Genomic DNA, 16462 nt, shown 5'->3' on the forward strand with positions numbered 1-16462 from the left:
CCCCGCCCCTCCCCCCCAGCCTGGCCACGCAGCAGGGCTGGCACCCAAGGGGACAGCAGCAGTACGTTCAGTTGGCTTAAAGGGATGGACTCATGATTAGCTTCAGGAAGAAACCTTTTTATTTTTAAATCTTGACCAATGGAAGCCTTTTATTTTTATTTCTGACTCTTATTTTTTAAAAAATTTGCGCCTCGGTATCTGGCTTCCCAGGAAGTTGTCCGAGCTCTGGTGCTTTATTTAGGTCATTTTTTAGGAATGTGAAGAGGCCAGATTGGCTGCTTAAAATGGAAAAGGATGGTGATTGGCCAGCTGGTGGGACAGGGTCTTGTATGTGATTGGCTGCAGGTGTTCTGCTAATACCAACAGCTTCACTATGCTGAATGCAGAAAACAGGGTCTGGGACATTGGTTATATTTGACTTCGAAAAAAAAAATCAGTCAAGTGCGCTTTGCAATATTTATTACACAAAGAGCTTGCTGCCGTCTTCACGTGTTGGGTCTGTGTTTGAACGTGCTTGGCATTTGGTGCGTGTGTCTGGGGTCCCATTGCTCACCCATCCCCCCCCCGTTGCCATGGAATTGCTGCCACTCCCCTTGCTTCGGGCCTTGGTCCACCTGCACATTGCATTCGCCTTAATGACCGCCCCTGTCACACCAGTGAGCAGACGCAAGGGACCCAGGCACAGTCCCCAGCTAGACAAGAGGGTCCCCAAGGAGCTCTGTTCACCCACAGTCTGGAGTGTAGAGATGACCAGGATTATGGGCATTGCTGCCATGGGTTGGCACCAGCCCGGCTCCCCCAGTGAGACACCGTCCGGGAGGCCTGGGCAGCTCTGCCCGCTCTGCCGTCCTCCCCACCCCACTTCCTGAGCCCTCCTCTGGGGTCCCCCCTGGAGGAGAAAGTTGCTGCTGCCAATCGAGAGCCCCATGAGACCGTCCAGCAGGGGTCCTTGCCCAGGAGCTGACCCACCCACCCAGCTCCCCAGAGTCTCTCACCCGAGCTTCTCCTCTGTCTCAGTGTCGCCTGGAAGGGACGGCATCATTGTGTATGAAGTTCCCACCCAGAAGGCTGTCTGGGCTGTCCCTGACCAGGTCTCAGACCTGGCCCCAGAGTCACATTTGAGAACAGTGCTGGGATGGGCACCCTGCGCCCTCATCCCACTGCTTCCCTGAGAGGCTGGAGAAAGGTGGTAGGTGGCAGAGGGCCCTTTCCTGCCTGGGTTCCTGGACCATTGTCCCCTTCTCGGGGCTGGGGCTCCTGTGTGTCATGCAGTGTGCAGGAGCTCTGTGAATCCTTAGCCCGATCCCTAGGGCGGCTCTTTGTCATGGAGGGTTCGCCCCAGCAGAAGGACCTGAGTGTCCACTACACTCGGGCCCCTGACCCTGCTAGCAGACAGGAGCCTGCCAAGGCCACGGATCCTACGGAAGGAAGACCAAGGGAGGCGTCTTCCCCCAGAGTAGTGTGTGCATGCAGGTGTGATGTGAGTGCACACACTCTCACTCTCCCAGCTCTGTGGCCCACAGCTCCTGCTGAGCCATGGGGACCAGTGGGCTCTCAGGCTCCCCACTTGGTCACAGAATCCGGAACCAGGCATAGCTGGCTACCCCGTCTCTCTATCCCTGTCACCCCATCGAGGGTGGGTGTTCTCTGCCCCAGCTTGTCCTTGTCGCAAACCTGGGCCTTGCTCTTCTTCTGACAGTGACAGCCCTGCCCTGGGCCATTTGCTGAAGAAGGAAAGGCCAGGTGCTGCCATGGCTTTCACATTTCAACTGAAAGTATATCTGCTGGAGAAAAGAAGGGACAATAAAGATTTTTCTTAGCTTAATGGCTGAGCTGAACTGATTTCTCCCGGAAAGTCAGGGCTCTCAGGAGTCCTGGAAGCACACAGGGTCCTTCCCCAGGGTGGCACGGGGAGAAGGGACAGCAGCACCAAGTTTGGTGACAGTCTGCAGCCTGGACTGGCACTTGAGCTGGAGGGACTTCTGGGTCTGCCCGGCTGACTCCCGAGCCCCTGTTGACCTTGGAGATTCCAATTATGATCCCCAGGGCGGTACTGAGGCCGGTGGTCTTTGGGGTGCCCTGCCACTCCACGAACAAACACTAAGCACCTCTCATAGTGTGGGAACCCAGTGCTCTGACACCCGGCAGAAGTCCACACAGAACACCCATCCCTCCACCATCCAGAATCGGGGAATTATATTGACAGTCAGCTGTATGTTCCAGTTTAGAAGCTGAGATCATTTCTCATTCAGGAATTTTTGCTTTGGAAGCATTAACTAGAAATTTTCATTTCCACCCCCCTGAATCCTTTTTGTCTCTTCCCCACCCTATTTATAAGGGACTTGCTGCTCCTGTTTCCTTTTCAAAAACGTTCTCCAAAGTCTGGACACTCAGGTTTTCAGAATATGGGCTTGGCTGACAGTCACATCCTCAAGCTGTGGCATATCAAGCTGGGCACCTATGGTCCCAGGACTCAGAGGCTGAAGCAGGAGGATCTCGAGCCAGGAGTTCAAGGCCAGTCTGGGTGACATAGTTAAAGGTCAGCCTGAACTGCATAGTGAGACCCTGTCTCAAGAAAAAAAAGAACAGCAAATAAAAGTAGCCACATTAGCCAAAAATTACACACAGATGCAAATTCACAGGGCCATGCTAGGTAAAGTGTGAGTCAACCCCACCCCTCTGCAGTGCTCTGCCAACCCTGTCATCCCTTGGAGGGACCGGCTGGCTTTAGTCCTGCCTGCCCAGCCCTGAGCAGAGCTGGATCAAGCCGCCGGAGCTGTCCAACCTGTTGTGTCTGTAACAGGAAGTAGGCCAAGTAGAAGGAGCCAGGCCTCCTGGGCAGGGAAGGGAACCGCTGGGGTGGGGGTGGCTTTCGGGTCCCTCAGCCCGCAGCAGGCCCCTCCTGGGCTGGCCTTCCTGGGTGTGGGGGCACATGGCCGGTCACCACACCAGGGCAGGGGTGGAACCATGAGGCAGGGTGGGGGTGAGCCAGGCCGGGACAAGTAGGGGCCAGAGCACCCTGTCCTGGCCCTGGTGTTTCCAGCCCCCAACCTGGAGAGCCATCGGGATGAATGAAGCGCTTCTGCTCCCAGACAGGTGAACATCCGGGCTGCTCCTAGCTTTGAACGGAGTCCTTTGTCTTGGGGAAACTGATCCCTTCAGTGGCACCCAGTCCAGCTGGTGGGGCCAGGAGCCAACTTCCAGTGTGGGTGGCTCTGAGGGCCCTCCCGTGGGGGCCCCATGTCCTTTTTCTCTCCCAGTGGCTCAGGGCTGCCACCCATTTCCCCAAGGAGGAGCTGGGCCCAAGCTGGCCCCAAGCTGAAGTTAGGAAGTGGTCACACCCGGCCTGCTGTCCCAGAAGGAACTGGGGGTTCTGGGAGGGAGCCTGCCAGTATCTAGGAGGTGGGGTGCAGCTGGTCCTGATTGAGAGGCTGCGAAGGACCAGGGCAGGAAATTGGTGCCTGAGATGTCAGCTGGCATCTCACCACCTTCTGAACACTGAACTGTCAGTCCCCTCATGGGGGCCACCATGCCAGTCCTGCTGGGCAGGAAGTCAGGTGAGCTGGCAGCTCCCAGCCCTGCCTGGGCCTCTTCCTGGTTCCCCAGGGAAGGGGAGGAGATGCTCCTGTGACAGGTAGCTCCCCTGTTTTCACACCTGTGGGAGCCTCACCCTGTGCACAGCCCTGGGAGGTGACTTCAAACCCAGAGCTTCTTGGAGTTCCCACTTCCTGGCCCATGGGGGACCCCAAAAGTTCATGTATTGGAAACATAATTCCCAAATTCACGTCAGTGGTAGCTGGAGGGGCCTTTGAAAATAGTGCGTGTGCTCTCTGAGAGGTGATAAACTAGGCCACCAGTTTGAGGCCACCCTGGACAACATAGCAAGACCCTCCTCTCAAAAAATCCCCCAAACCAGCCGGGTGTGGTGGCGCACACCTGTAATCCCAGCATTCAGGAGGCTGAGGCAGGAGGATCACTGTGAGTTTGAGACCGGCCTGGGGTACATAGTTCCAGGTCAGTCTCAACTACATGTGAGACCCTGTCTCAAAAAAAGAAAAAGAAAATCAAAACCAAAACAGGGCCAGGGATTTAGCTCAGTGGTTCTGCTGCCTGCCTTGCAACCAAAATAAATAAATTTAGGGCTGGGGACTTAGCTCAGTGGTACCGCTGCCTGCCTCACAAGCACAAGGTCCCGAGCTCGATCCCCGGTACCAAAAATAAATAATAAAATTTAGATGGAGGGTATCGGTGCCCACCGTATCCACCTGGAGGCTGCCCAGCAGCGGGGAGGCCTGGATCTGCATCTGGCAGACATCTAACTAAGGACGTGCGATTGCCAGTTTTGGGAGAAGCAGGGGGACGAGAATACCCGACAAGGAGCTGGTGTATAGACACGCCAGGCAGAGTGACCGCGCACAGCAGGTGGCGGAACCTACAATGGTCATGTCCCTCTGCCCCACACTCTCTGTGCCCAAGTCCTCCTCAGTATGTGACTGCAGCTCAGGGTGGGGAGGGCTCAGCCCTGTCCCACTGGGCCCTCGCTAACGCTTTCTGATGAGCAGGGCAGAGCCCAGATGATCCCTTGGTGGTTGCTGGCCAAGCTGCCTCCTGCCGCCCCCATGGAGCCTCTGTCCCCTGAGCCTCATGCAGGGGAAGGGTGCTAATGGCCCAGGTCCTTGGCATTCCCCAACTCCTGGCGGCCTGAGAGGGTCCCAAGATGGACTGTTCTGGCCGGGCAGGCAGGCAGGCAGGCAGGACTGGGCAGCGCCAGGGCAGGAGCTCCAGGGACCCTCCTGCCGCCTGTGCTCAGACTCCAAATAGAATCACAGCCAGGCAGTGAAGGGATAGAATTAAATCCTTGATCCTGATCAAGTGGTTAAAAAAAAAAACACCTTCAAAACCAGTGGTTCCTTCCCGCTGCAGCCAACTCTGCTCCAGAGCAAGCAGGAGGAAGAGGAGGAAGAAGAGGAGGAGGAGGACGAGAGGGTGGAAGAGGAAGAGAGCAAGTCAGTGCCTGAGCACCTACTGGCCCTGTCCACCCCCTCTCTGCCACCAACACAGCCTCGAGGGCATGATGCACCACCCCCAGATGGGGAAAAACTCACACCAGGCCGGCTGCCCTGGGAGAAGGCTCAGGCCTTGCGAAGGAGGCAAGTCCTGACTCTGGGCCCTCAGACGTGGAAAGTGGAAATGAGCGTGGGCCACTTTCTCTGTGTCACCCGCACCCGCTGCCACAATGTGCCAGCTTGGGAACGTGGGGCGCAGCTTCCTCTGGGCTGGGCACAGAGGGCTGTGCTGTCTGGACAGAATTCAGACCCGAGATGGACTGGCGGTCCACTCGGCTGCCTTTTTTATGTTTTGTCTCCATGCAGGCGAGCTGGGGGTCCCCACCTTGAGCTCCCTCTTAGGTCAGAAGCCCAGCTCATGGGGTCTCCTTGGAGCAGGGTATGGGTCTGGGTGGCCTGGGGTAGGGACAGCTGGTGTGGGAGCTGAGTGGCCCCAGGTGGTATTGTCTCTGTGCCCCTTCCCAGCCTCTGAACTCACAGAGGCCACAGCTTCTCACCCAGGGCCCTGGCCTGGCCCTCAGGCAGCACTCAGGTGGCCGGAGCTGCTGGCACCTGGCAGGACAGAGCCTTCTGAGCACCAGAATGCCCAGGGAGGATACAGGCGCGCCTTGGCTGGACACTTAGCAAGCTGAGAGGAGAAATAATGGGGTAAAAATAATCTTTGTTTACCATAGGCCGCACATCCTGGTGTGTCCTTGTGTGAAAGGAACCAGAGAAGCAGGCCGGGTCCTGGCCGAAGGAATTGAGTGTCCAATGGGGACAGGTCCAGTTGCTGGGCAACAAGTCCAGCCATGCTGTGGAGCCTGCAGGTCACCAAACTGGCCCAGGCCTCTTCTGTGGCTGTGGCTGTGTTCCCTCAGAGAGACTGCCGCAAAGTGTGCGTGGTGACACATGCCTGTAATCCCAGCACTCTAGAGGCTGAGGCAGGAGGATGGCAAGTTAGAGCCCACCAGGGGCAGTTTAGCGATTTGATGAAACCCTGTGTCAAAATAAAAAAATTTATAAACAGGCTGGGGATGTGGCTCAGTTCAAAGGCCCTGGGTTTCATCCCTAGTAGCAAAGGAGGTGGGGGAGAAAAAAGCAAAAAAGAAAGACCTCCCCAGCCCAAAGGAGACCCCTGGTGTGTGGGGGGCACATTCTGGGCCCCTGGGCCCTGCCCCTGTCAGCCTTTGTCTCTAGGGATAGCCCGGCAGTGCAGGGGAGGCTGGCCACAGTGGGCCAGGTACTTTCCCTGGCCGAGCCATCCCCAGGTCCCATCAGAGGAGCGAAAGCCATGCCCAGGAGGGGCAGCCTGGGCTCTCCCCACTTCTCTACCCTGGGCCTCTGAGCCCTGAGCCATCTGGCCAGCGTCCAGCTTCCCTTAGGCTCCTCGAGAGTAAACCAGCCCTGCCTGTACCAGCCAGGCCCCTACCAGGCCAACAGTCAGGCTCCGCAGTGCTGCTGGTCCAATAGGTAGAGATAAGGGAGCAGTCCTGGCCCACAGATGCTGAGACTGCAGGGAGAGAGGGACCCGGCTAGCTCAAGCATGCACAGAGAAAGGCGCTGTCCCTGGAGCTCCTGCACCTGCAGGTGGGGCTGTCCTCCTCCAGCCCTTTCCTGTGGCTCAAGATGGGGTCAGGGAGGCCATAGGGAGGGTGGTTTGTCAGGACCAGCCAGGGCAGCTCCAGCTCAGGCCCAGGCCATGGATCACACAGGAACTGCAGGAGCAGAGAGCAAGAAGGGAGGCCCGGTGTCCTTGGTGGCAGCAAGAGGATTCACACTGTCTCTCCTCCAGACTCCAGAGGATGAAGGGGCTCAGGCTCAGGAGATTATGCACCTACACTCATTAGCTCTAGAGGGTGGGGGAGCTGGACAGGGAGCAGACAGCGGTCACCTTGGGTGAGTCCATGTGCCTGGGCCCCAAGGGACCTTGGAGTCACTGTGCAGTTCTCCACCCACACCCAGCTGCCTATTTTCAGGCACATGATAGGACTGCAGTCTCCCTTAATTAACTGTGACCCTAATGTGCTCTGACCCACGAAGTGTGGGCCACTTGGGTAGAACTTTACCAGGGCTTTGTAATGTCCCTGAGGCCCTTTGTCTGCCTCTCCCTCCTCCCAGTAGAAAGGAAGCTGTGAGGACTTTGTCTGGCTCCTTCTCTGCTGCAGCCCCAGCTCCTGGTGGTCGTGGGCTCTCCATAAAGCCTTGTTAATGACTAATAATCTTTTTTATTATCATTACTGAGGATTGAGCCCAGGACCTTCACACTGAGCTGTATCTCCAGTCTTTTATTACATTTTGGAGATGGGGTCTGTTGTTCAGTTGCCCAGGAGGGACTTGTATCTCCCTGTCTCAGCCTCCTAGAGTGCTGGGATTATAAGTGTATACCACCACGCCTGCGGATTGAATGATCTTGACCTTGGAACAGCTCTTCTGCTGATCCCTCTGTGGCCCACAGGTGCCATCACTCTGTTTTTTATACCAGAGTTGTGTTGGCAACAAGAAAATCTGGAACCTCGAAAGAGGAAATACCCTCCCTGCTCTACCAGCTCCATCCCTTGGGGATGTTTTGGGGATACCAGGCCCCCATGCCCACTGCCCTGTTGGGCTAGCTTGGCTGCTGACACATTCCGGGGCTACTAAAGAAGCTCGGGGACTAGGATTGGTTGGGATTTTGTTTGTTTGGTGGTTTGTTTTGAAACAGACTCAGTGGGAAGCTCAAACTGGCCTCAAACTTGTGCTGATCCTCCTGCCTCAGCTTTTCAAATTCTGGGATTATAGGCGTGCGCCACCACATTCAGCTGGTCCAGGCCTTTTAGTTTATAGGCAGCAGAAACCCAACTGCAACAGGCTAGGGAGGCCCTAGGGGCAAATCAAAGGACTAAGCCAGTCTAAGAACCAGGGCCTCCGGGACTAGAACCGGGCTTTGATGCTTCCTGAACACTTTCTCTTTCAGGCTGTCTGTGCTTGTTTCTTCAAGTCTGCCTTGTGGCCTCATCAGCTCCAACCACAGACTGGTGCTTCTTCCTGCTCTGGGACAGGGCTCCCAGCAACCTCTGTACACAGAAGCCTGTTTTCTCCCAAGGCCCAAAGAAATCCCAAGGCAGTCTCTGATTTGCTGGATTTGGGTCACATGTTACCCATTGGACCAATCATGGTGGCTGGAGATTTAGTCATATTCCCATTGACTGAATGGCCAGGATATAGCAGGCTGCTGGAGTGATGTCCCTTTGGGGGGGAGCACATGGAGGACAGAAAGTGGTTGTGCTTCCTAAAAGAAAAGTTGCTGCGTGGTCAGAGACAAGATGGTCACTGCAGGACTCTTGCTGGCTGTACCCCAGAGCCTGGAAAATCTCACCCTAATACCAACCTTAGCCTGCCAGGGGGAAGGAAAGAATTGGGCAGGAAGCAGACTTTCGTGTTTAGATTTTTTTCTTTCTTTGTTTTTGAGACAGAGTCTCACTACGTAGCCCAGGCTGGCCTTGAACTTGTGGCCTCCCAAGGACTGAGATTACAGGCGTGTTCCACCATGCCTGGCTCTCCTGTTAAGATTAGAATCAGAATTTTCTTTTTTCCAAAGTAGACTGGGTTTTGCCATCCTTGGTGGTGCTGTGATATCCTGTGGCCTCACCTGTAAGGGCAGGCACCCCACAGGAGGGAAGCAGACCGAGCAAGGCTGCCTGCTGCATGCACCCAGGAGAGTTAGGGTACAGTAAGGGGCCTGAGAAAGCAGGTCCAGATATCCCTCTCCGGAGGCTTTCCCTCAGTGATTTGGTCTCAGAACGCTGGTGAAGTTTAGCTATTCTGAGGTCCACGCCATGAGAACTGCCACAGTACTAAAATCCTATGTCCGGGCTCAGGCTTGAACTCTACTCCTTATGGATGATAGGACTTCCTTGTGACTCAGTTTCCCCATCTGTAAAACAGGTGATCACCCCAGACTCCAGAGGATTATAGTAAGTGTGGAATGGGAACAGGTTTTTGAAGCTGGGCATGGTGCACTCACCTGATATCCCAGCACCCTGGAAGTCTGAGGCAGGAGGATTGCAAGTTCAAGTCCAGCCTAGACAATTTAGTAACTTAGTAAGGGCCTGTCTCAAAACAGAGGGCTGAGGGTGGAGCTCAGTGAGAAGGCCCTGGCTCAATCCCCAGTATTACCGAACAGCAACAGCCAAAACCACAGACTGGTTTTGGTCCCAGTGTGACTGAGGCTGGAGCTGTGAAACCTGGGTGTCAGCCAGGCTGGACTGATTCCTCCTGAGGCCGAGGGAAGGATGCGAGCTCTCTCTCCTGGGCTTGTAGACCTGTCTTCACAGAAGCTCACATCCAAGATCCTGGGGACTAGGACGTCATGTGTACATTTTTGGGGGACACAGTTCAACCCCTGGTCGAAGTAACCCTCTCCCGTGCGCCTCTCCCCTCTCATCCGCCCAGCTCCGTTGCAGGAGCTTTGTGGCTTGTGGCCGACAGGAAGAGAAAGAGAGCCCATAATTGTGTTAATTGCCACAATGCCAGCCCTACAATTAATACGGGAGGGAACAGAGAGCAAACGCAGTAATAACACATAATTGGGCACGAACTGCACCCTGGGCAGAGCTGTGCCCCAGGCTCTTCTGTTTATGCTCCTTTTCGAATTAGTTACGATGAGCAAATTAACATCCGCCATCCCTCACCCAGCTCCGAGGGGCTGGGGGACCTTGTGGCCAGGTGGCCAGGCCCAGCATTTGGAGCCCCGGTTTGGCAAGGGCATCAGCTGCCAGCTGCGGGGTGAGGTGCCTAGACCCTTCTGGAAGCTGACTCTGTGATGTGGGGAAGCTCTTTGTCCTGTAAGCCTGGAGGCCTCACACCCAGGTGGGATCTCTGAGAGGCCTTGGGGCCCATTTGGGTCACATTTTGAGGCCTTTGCAGCTGTGGGGCAGCTGGCTGACTACTGAAAGGGGCACAGACCCCCAGAGACACAGACTAGCGCTGCTGTCTCCTCCTGCACCCCAGGCGCAGGCCCAGCTCTGCCCGAGCCTGTGTAACCCACGCTTGCCCTGGCATGGAAGGCGCCCTCCTCAGGCCTGAGGCTGGCATGTACTCTGGTCCCCGCATGCAGCAGCCGCTGTGCAGCCAGGCAGAGACCCCCACACACATCTGGGGTGGGTGGCCCTGCCTCCTGGGGCCCATCTTGCTAGGTCCTCCCTGCCCCTCCCTGGCTCCTTCCACCAAGCCAGCCACAGACACATCAGAAAGGCTGGGGAGCAGCCTTCGCCCTCAGCCACTATCTCTGCTCACGGGTATCCCTCGAATCGATGCCCGGATGATTAAAACCCTGCTGCGAGGCCACCCTTCCAGAGGGAACCAGCAGCCCAGGCCCTGGGGACGCTGATGGAGATGGCACCGAGAGGAGCCGAGGTTCTGGGTCCTGCTGCTTCTGGGGTCAGGGGAAAGCAGTGCCCGGCACTGGGACGGGCTGGCTGGGATGTTCGGAGCCCTGGCGCCAGCACTGAGGACGACAGGTCCATGGGCTGGAGCCCCCCATCTCGGTCTGGCAGAGACCACGGGGCTCTGTGTGCAGGGACCAAGGAACCACCAGACGGGGCAGCCAGGGAGAGGACCGAATCTGTTACCCCTGCCATCCACACCCTGGACAGGGGTGACTCCAGTCCTAGTCAGGAGGACAGGGGCCGGACCCAGGGCCGAAGCTCTCTGTGATTATTATTATTATTTTGTATGTGTTCTGGCTTTCTTTTTTAATTAGTACGTTTTAGTACATAGTGCTTGTGTTTGTCTTAGGGGTGGACACATGAACTTAACATGTTTTGATTCTTTTTGTTGTTGTTTTTAAAATTCATGTATTTATTTATTTATTTATTTATTTATTGGTACTGAGGAATTGAACTCGGGACCTTGTGCTTGCGAGGGAGGCAGCAGAACCACTGAGCTAAATCCCCAGCCTGTTGTTTTTTTGAGACAGGGTTTCACTTCGTAGTTCAGGCTGGCCTTGAACTCACTATGTAGCCCAGGGTGGCTTTGAACTCTTAGAGCCCCCAAGTGCTAGGATCACAGGTGTGTGCCAGCATTCCTGGCACATTTTAATTCTTTTTATCCCCCCACGTCTAGATCCCTTTCCTATTTTCAAAATATTTATCTCTGTTTCCAATATTTTTCATTCAGTTTTAAAAATTACTTAGTGACACAGTTTGTAATAGCTAAGTCTTGGAAACAGCCCAAACGCCCGTGAACTGATAAATGGTTAAAGAAGCTGTGGGGTTTTATATAATGGAGTACTACTCTGCTGTAAAGAAGGATGAGCTTGAGACATTTATAGTTAAGTGGATGTACCTTGAGACCATACTCTTCAATGCAATAAATCAGACACACATGTTTAAATACCAGAACATTTAAAAATTATTTATATTTTGCATTCTTCATAGAAGCCATGTGACATGTAAGCTTGTGTGTCTGATTTGTTTCACTTGACAGTGTGGTCTCCAGGGGCATCCGTTTTCCTACACATGACTCCAGCTGATGAACTATCCTTCTTTGTGGCAGCATTGTACTCCACGTTCCCAAGCAGTATCACTGCCTGCCCACACAGCCTCACTGTCATCCCCACCCTGTCTACAGGCACTGGAGAGGAGCAGAGTCAGGTGACACGGGAGCTCAGGAAGGGCGTGGGAGCTCGGCCAGTGCTCCAGAGCATGAGGTCCCCTCCTGACGCAGACAGGACTTCCTGGCAGCCCTGGTCCAGGCGTTTCTTCTCTCACTGTGCCAGCCCAGCATCTGGGCTCAACCCCGACCACCCATCCTCACGTGAGCCCTCAGCAGCTTCAGCACTCTGGGAGGCTGAGGCAGGATCATTCCAAGTTCAAGCCCAGCTTGGGCAACTAAGAACTTTTCTCAAAATTGTAACAACATTTATAAAAGACTGGGGGTGTTACTTAGTTGGAAACCCTCGGTTGGTTTGTTTGTTTATTTGTTTTGAGTTGGGCATCTCATTATATTGCCCAGGCTGGGTCTGGAACTCCTGAAATCCAGCGATCCTCCTGCCTCAGCTTCCCAAGGAGATGGGATTGCAGTCGTGTGCCACCACACATTTGTTGTTGTTTTGGTTGGTTTGTTTGATTGTTTTTACTGTTACCCCTCAGTCTCCTCCAGTTCCAGGGAAGTAAGCCGGATAGAACCCATGTGTACTGACTGGGCGCTATGGCACATATCCAGACTCCCAGCCACTAGGGAGCTGAGGCAGGAGAATTGTTGGAGCCCACAGTTGAAAACCAGTCTGCGTAACACAATGAGGCCCCATCTCAAAGAAAAACAGCACGGTCTGCTGACCCTGAGTTCAGCGCAGCTGTGCTGCCTCTGGGCTTCACCTCGGAAACCCATCCTGTTCCTCTTACCCTCTTCCTCCTGGTGAGGGGAGGGCATAGTACGTTTGGGTTGTGTCTCCTCAGAGGAGGTGGCCACATTTGCTGTTAGCCTAATTCCTTCCGGGAATGATACCCCGCCCCCACCCCCACCCTCACAAGGGCCAGCCAAAGAGGGGTGCAGGATACGCTGCTGTTGCTGCTTTGTTACCTTGGGTTCTGAGGTGGAGGACAGGGCACAGGTGGGAAATCCCAATCTTTGGCCCATCTTCGGAGGTGTAGGGATGAGCTGCCTTAGCTGGGCATGGCGGCAAATACCTGTAATACCAGCACTTCAAGAGGCTGAGGCAGGAGGATCTCAAATTTGAGCCCAGCCTAGGCAAGAGCCTGAGAGAGTGACTAAGCAAGACCCTGGGTCAAAGTAAAACAAAGGGCCTGGGATATAGCACTCAAAAAGTGGGCTACTTGGTCTCTGAGGTGAGAAGAAGCTTCCGTCCTTGGGAATTTTGGCCAGCGTGTCACAGTTGATGCTTCATGTATGGGAATTCTGTCAGTTCTTTTGCCAAGGGAGAATATGGACGGCATTAGAAAGTCTGAAATGTGCCGGGGATTTCACTCAGTGGTTCCACCACCTGCCTTGCAAGTGCAAGTTCCTGAGTTTGATCCCTGGTGGCCACTGCAAAAAAATCTGAAACAAGCCCACAGGTCCCATTCTGATTCCTGGAGACCATGGGGTGCCCCTTTGAAGTCAGTTTCCTTCTCCTCTTCCTCCTTCTTCTCCCCTTCTTCCTCCTCTGCCTTCTCCTTCCTATCTCTATTGTGTTCTTCTCTTTTTCTTGTAATACTGCGGATTGAACCCAAAGAACACTGAACTACATTCTCAGCACTTTTTATTTGGAGACGGGGTCTTACTGGGTTGTCCAGGCTGGCCTCAAATTTGTAATCCTCCTGCCTCAGCCTCCTGAGTGCTGGGATTATGGGTGTGCACCATTTTCCCCAACTGGGGGTGGGGGAGGAATAAACAAATACAAATGAAAGGAATTCTCTCTTACAGCGATGAAATGACCGGGCCAGGCCACCAAAAGCCAGAGATGGGGCCGACCGTACACCTTGGTGGTGGTTCCCGGGCTGAGGTTTCAGAGTTTCCGCAGTTGCCAGCCCCTCTCCTGCTCCTGACTCCCGAGCCTCCTCCTGTAAGCGCGTGCCCAGGACTTCACGGGCCTGCCGCTCCCTTCTCAGACACATGCGGTACTCGCCATGGAGTGACAATGTGTCCACCAGGGACTGCTCCTTTCAGCTTCTTGGCGACCGGCCATCGATGTCCGGTAAGGAAGCCGGCCAGGTCCCTGAGATCGAGCCATGAAGGGCTGGGAGGGACCCTTGGATGATTCCACACATGGGCTTAGGCACCGTTTGGGGCTCAGATGGAATCCAGGGGTCCTACTTCTAGCCACGTGCACTTGAGAAAGTTGACACGTGGCCCCTGTGAAGTGGGAACACCCAGACCCTCTGTGGAGGGTTGCTGGAGGCAGCAACAGAGCCTGGTGCAGGCCACAGTGGCCTGGGAAGTCTGTGTCCCCTCTGCTTACTGGGTTTCATCTTTCTTGCCTGCCCATCAAAGCCACCTGCTCAAACCCTGCTCCCCACTAAGAACAGGCCTGGGTGGAGCCCACTGCTCTGGGGCCTGCATGCTGCCTGGGTTGCTGAGTGGCCCAACTCAGACAAGGTCACCCCAAGTCCAGACCAATCCCCATCTCAAGGCCCTTTTGAGGACCATCAGTCCATCACAAGGGAGACCTTTGAAAAGTACAATACTGCCGGGCGTGGTAGCGCACACCTGTAACCCCAGCGCTGGGCAGGCTGAGGCAGGAGGATCGCTATGAGATGGAGGCCTGCCTGGACTACATAGCAAGACCCTGTCTCAAAAAATGAAACAATCAAAAGAAAAGAAAAGTGCCAATATGGCTAGCATGAGGCACAACTGAAACTGAGGTTCCCATCTCCTGACTGGGCTCTGGGTGAACTCTGTACTGGTCACTTCCTGTGGGTGGCGTGGCAGTGCGTACAGGTTCACAGAGCTCGGGAGCCACCTACGGCCCCTCCTGGTGCTGGACCCTTCCATTTACCTCTTTGTTTATCTAAGGGTGAGAAGATAAAGGGCTCAGGGTTCCAGATTTGGAGAAGCTTTTTTTTTTTTGTACTGGGGATCGAACTTGGGAGCTTGTGCTTGTGAGGCAGGTGGCAGAATCACTGAGCTAAATCCCTGGCCCTTGTTTGTGTTTTTAATAGAACTGAATACATTAAACTTCCCATCTCAGCATCAGTCTGTCAACTCCCAGGATAGTTCTGAGATCAGACCTTTCTGATTTTATGTTCTGTAAATCTCAAAAGTCCCTGGGAAGCGTAAAGCTACATTTTTTTAACCCTCTGAGACATAAACTCCATTAAAGAAAATCTAACAGCAATTCACTTAGCTCCTCATCGGTTACATGCTGAGCACCTACTCTGTGCCCAGCAGGATGTTGGGTGTTTGGAAGGCTCTGGCCCCCAGAGGGACAAGAGAAACTACCATCTACCTAGGTATCCTAATTGGAGGCTCTATGAGACACTCTTATTTTGTTGTTTTTTTAAAGCAAGGGTCTGGCTACGTAGGTCAGGCTGGCCTTGAACTCACCATGTAGTCCAGGCTGGCCTCAAATTCCCAGCCATCCTCCTGCCTCAGCCTCCCAAAGTGCTGGTGCTATTTCCAGGAGAGGAAAGAGACTCAGGAAATTCCACAACCTGTCCAAAGTCTCTTGTAGTAGTGGGAGGCAGAATTCTGTCAGGCAGCCATCCTGTCTGTACCATCTGGCTTTTTTCATGCTGGAACACGGCTGGGAGGAGGAGGGATGCTGGGCTAGGCTGGAGGGGGACAGGACGCAGTGACTGCAGGTAAGGGCAGGTGCAGCCGGGAGCACTTCCGGAGGGAGGATGTCTTCAAGTGTGGTGTGACACAGCTGGTCAGACCCCTGACCTGAGGGCTGGGGCTGTGACAAGGAGGAGGCAGTACGAACTATTACTGAGTTTAAGAGCCAGGAAGGGACAGAGCCAACAGCAGCAGGGTTGGCCAGCCCATCCTGGGTGACAGGAAGATGAGTGGAAAGTGGTGGAGAGATGGGGGGCAGGTGCCCAGGAGGGGTCCAGCCAAGGAAGCCTCTCTTCCCCAGCCTGGGGGGGTGCACGGCCTGGGAGGGGGAGACACCACCAGGTGGACCTGTGGGTTTCACTGAGGATGCTGAGAGACACGAGGCACAGAAAGGAGTGTTTGCATCCATCCCCTCACATCCCATCAGACTTTGTTGCAGGTCTTCCTGTTCCCTGGAGAATCAGGTCCAAAACCCTGATGCACCTCACAATCTGGCCTCCGTCTACCTTTTTGGGCTCCTCACCCAAATTCTCCCAAACAAGCCTCCACCTTCTCCCTACACCTGGCGCTGCCCCTCCTGGAGTACTGATGCCTTCCTCCAGCCCTACCCGGGCTCCCTCCATGCAGCGCCCCAGCAGTAGACCCCTCCCACAGCTCCACCCTGGGCACTCTGGGAGGCTGATGTAGGAGGGACCCCAGTTTGAGCCCACCTTGAGCAATTCAGCCACTTAGTGTGACCCTGTCTCAAACATAAGTAAGTAAATAAAAGGGGCTGGGATGCAGCTCAGTGGGAAGGCGGTGGGTTCAGTCCCCAGTACTGCAAAACAAAACCACCCCCAAAACCTTGGCCCTTGATATTCCCTGGTAGTTCATCCAGCAGTCTTGAATAATTATTGCTACGGAACTTTTTGCCCTTGGTGCCTAGTTAATCTGACTGACCATCCTGTCTCAGAGGACTGATGATGAAGTCTTTGTCTCCCTTGGCTTCCTCCTCTGTAAAATGAAGCCGCTGTCTCTCAGGGCGCAGTGCCCGCTCCCGGGAGCCCCAGCCCTGTCCTCCACCGCCAGACACCCCTGGGGTCCCGCTGTGAGAAGGGGCGCCCGCCAGGGGCTCAGGGAGAAGGGACGATTCCAGCCGACCCAGGGGTCGTCTGCGTTTG

At 54.7% G+C, this 16462-nt stretch overlaps 1 protein-coding gene across 5 annotated transcripts in view; it reads left to right on the plus strand.

The window, feature by feature from the left end:
• Positions 1 to 16462, plus strand: part of LOC104864848 (beta-catenin-interacting protein 1) — a 100059-nt gene that overhangs the window by 17802 nt on the left and 65795 nt on the right. Inside the window, exon 1 of one of the 5 annotated variants that reach the window (XM_010628071.1) lies at positions 13626 to 13722. The exons of the other annotated variants lie outside the window; for them this stretch is intronic. Within the exon in view, the coding sequence (XP_010626373.1) occupies positions 13641 to 13722 (82 nt within the window). The 5' untranslated portion in view covers positions 13626 to 13640. Of the gene's footprint in view, positions 1 to 13625; positions 13723 to 16462 lie in introns of those variants that run through there. 5 annotated transcript variants of the gene reach the window in all.

This window comes from Fukomys damarensis, unplaced genomic scaffold (assembly GCF_012274545.1).
Source record: "Fukomys damarensis isolate Sample0158 unplaced genomic scaffold, DMR_v1.0_HiC HiC_scaffold_23, whole genome shotgun sequence".
NCBI classification, from domain to species: domain Eukaryota; kingdom Metazoa; phylum Chordata; class Mammalia; order Rodentia; family Bathyergidae; genus Fukomys; species Fukomys damarensis.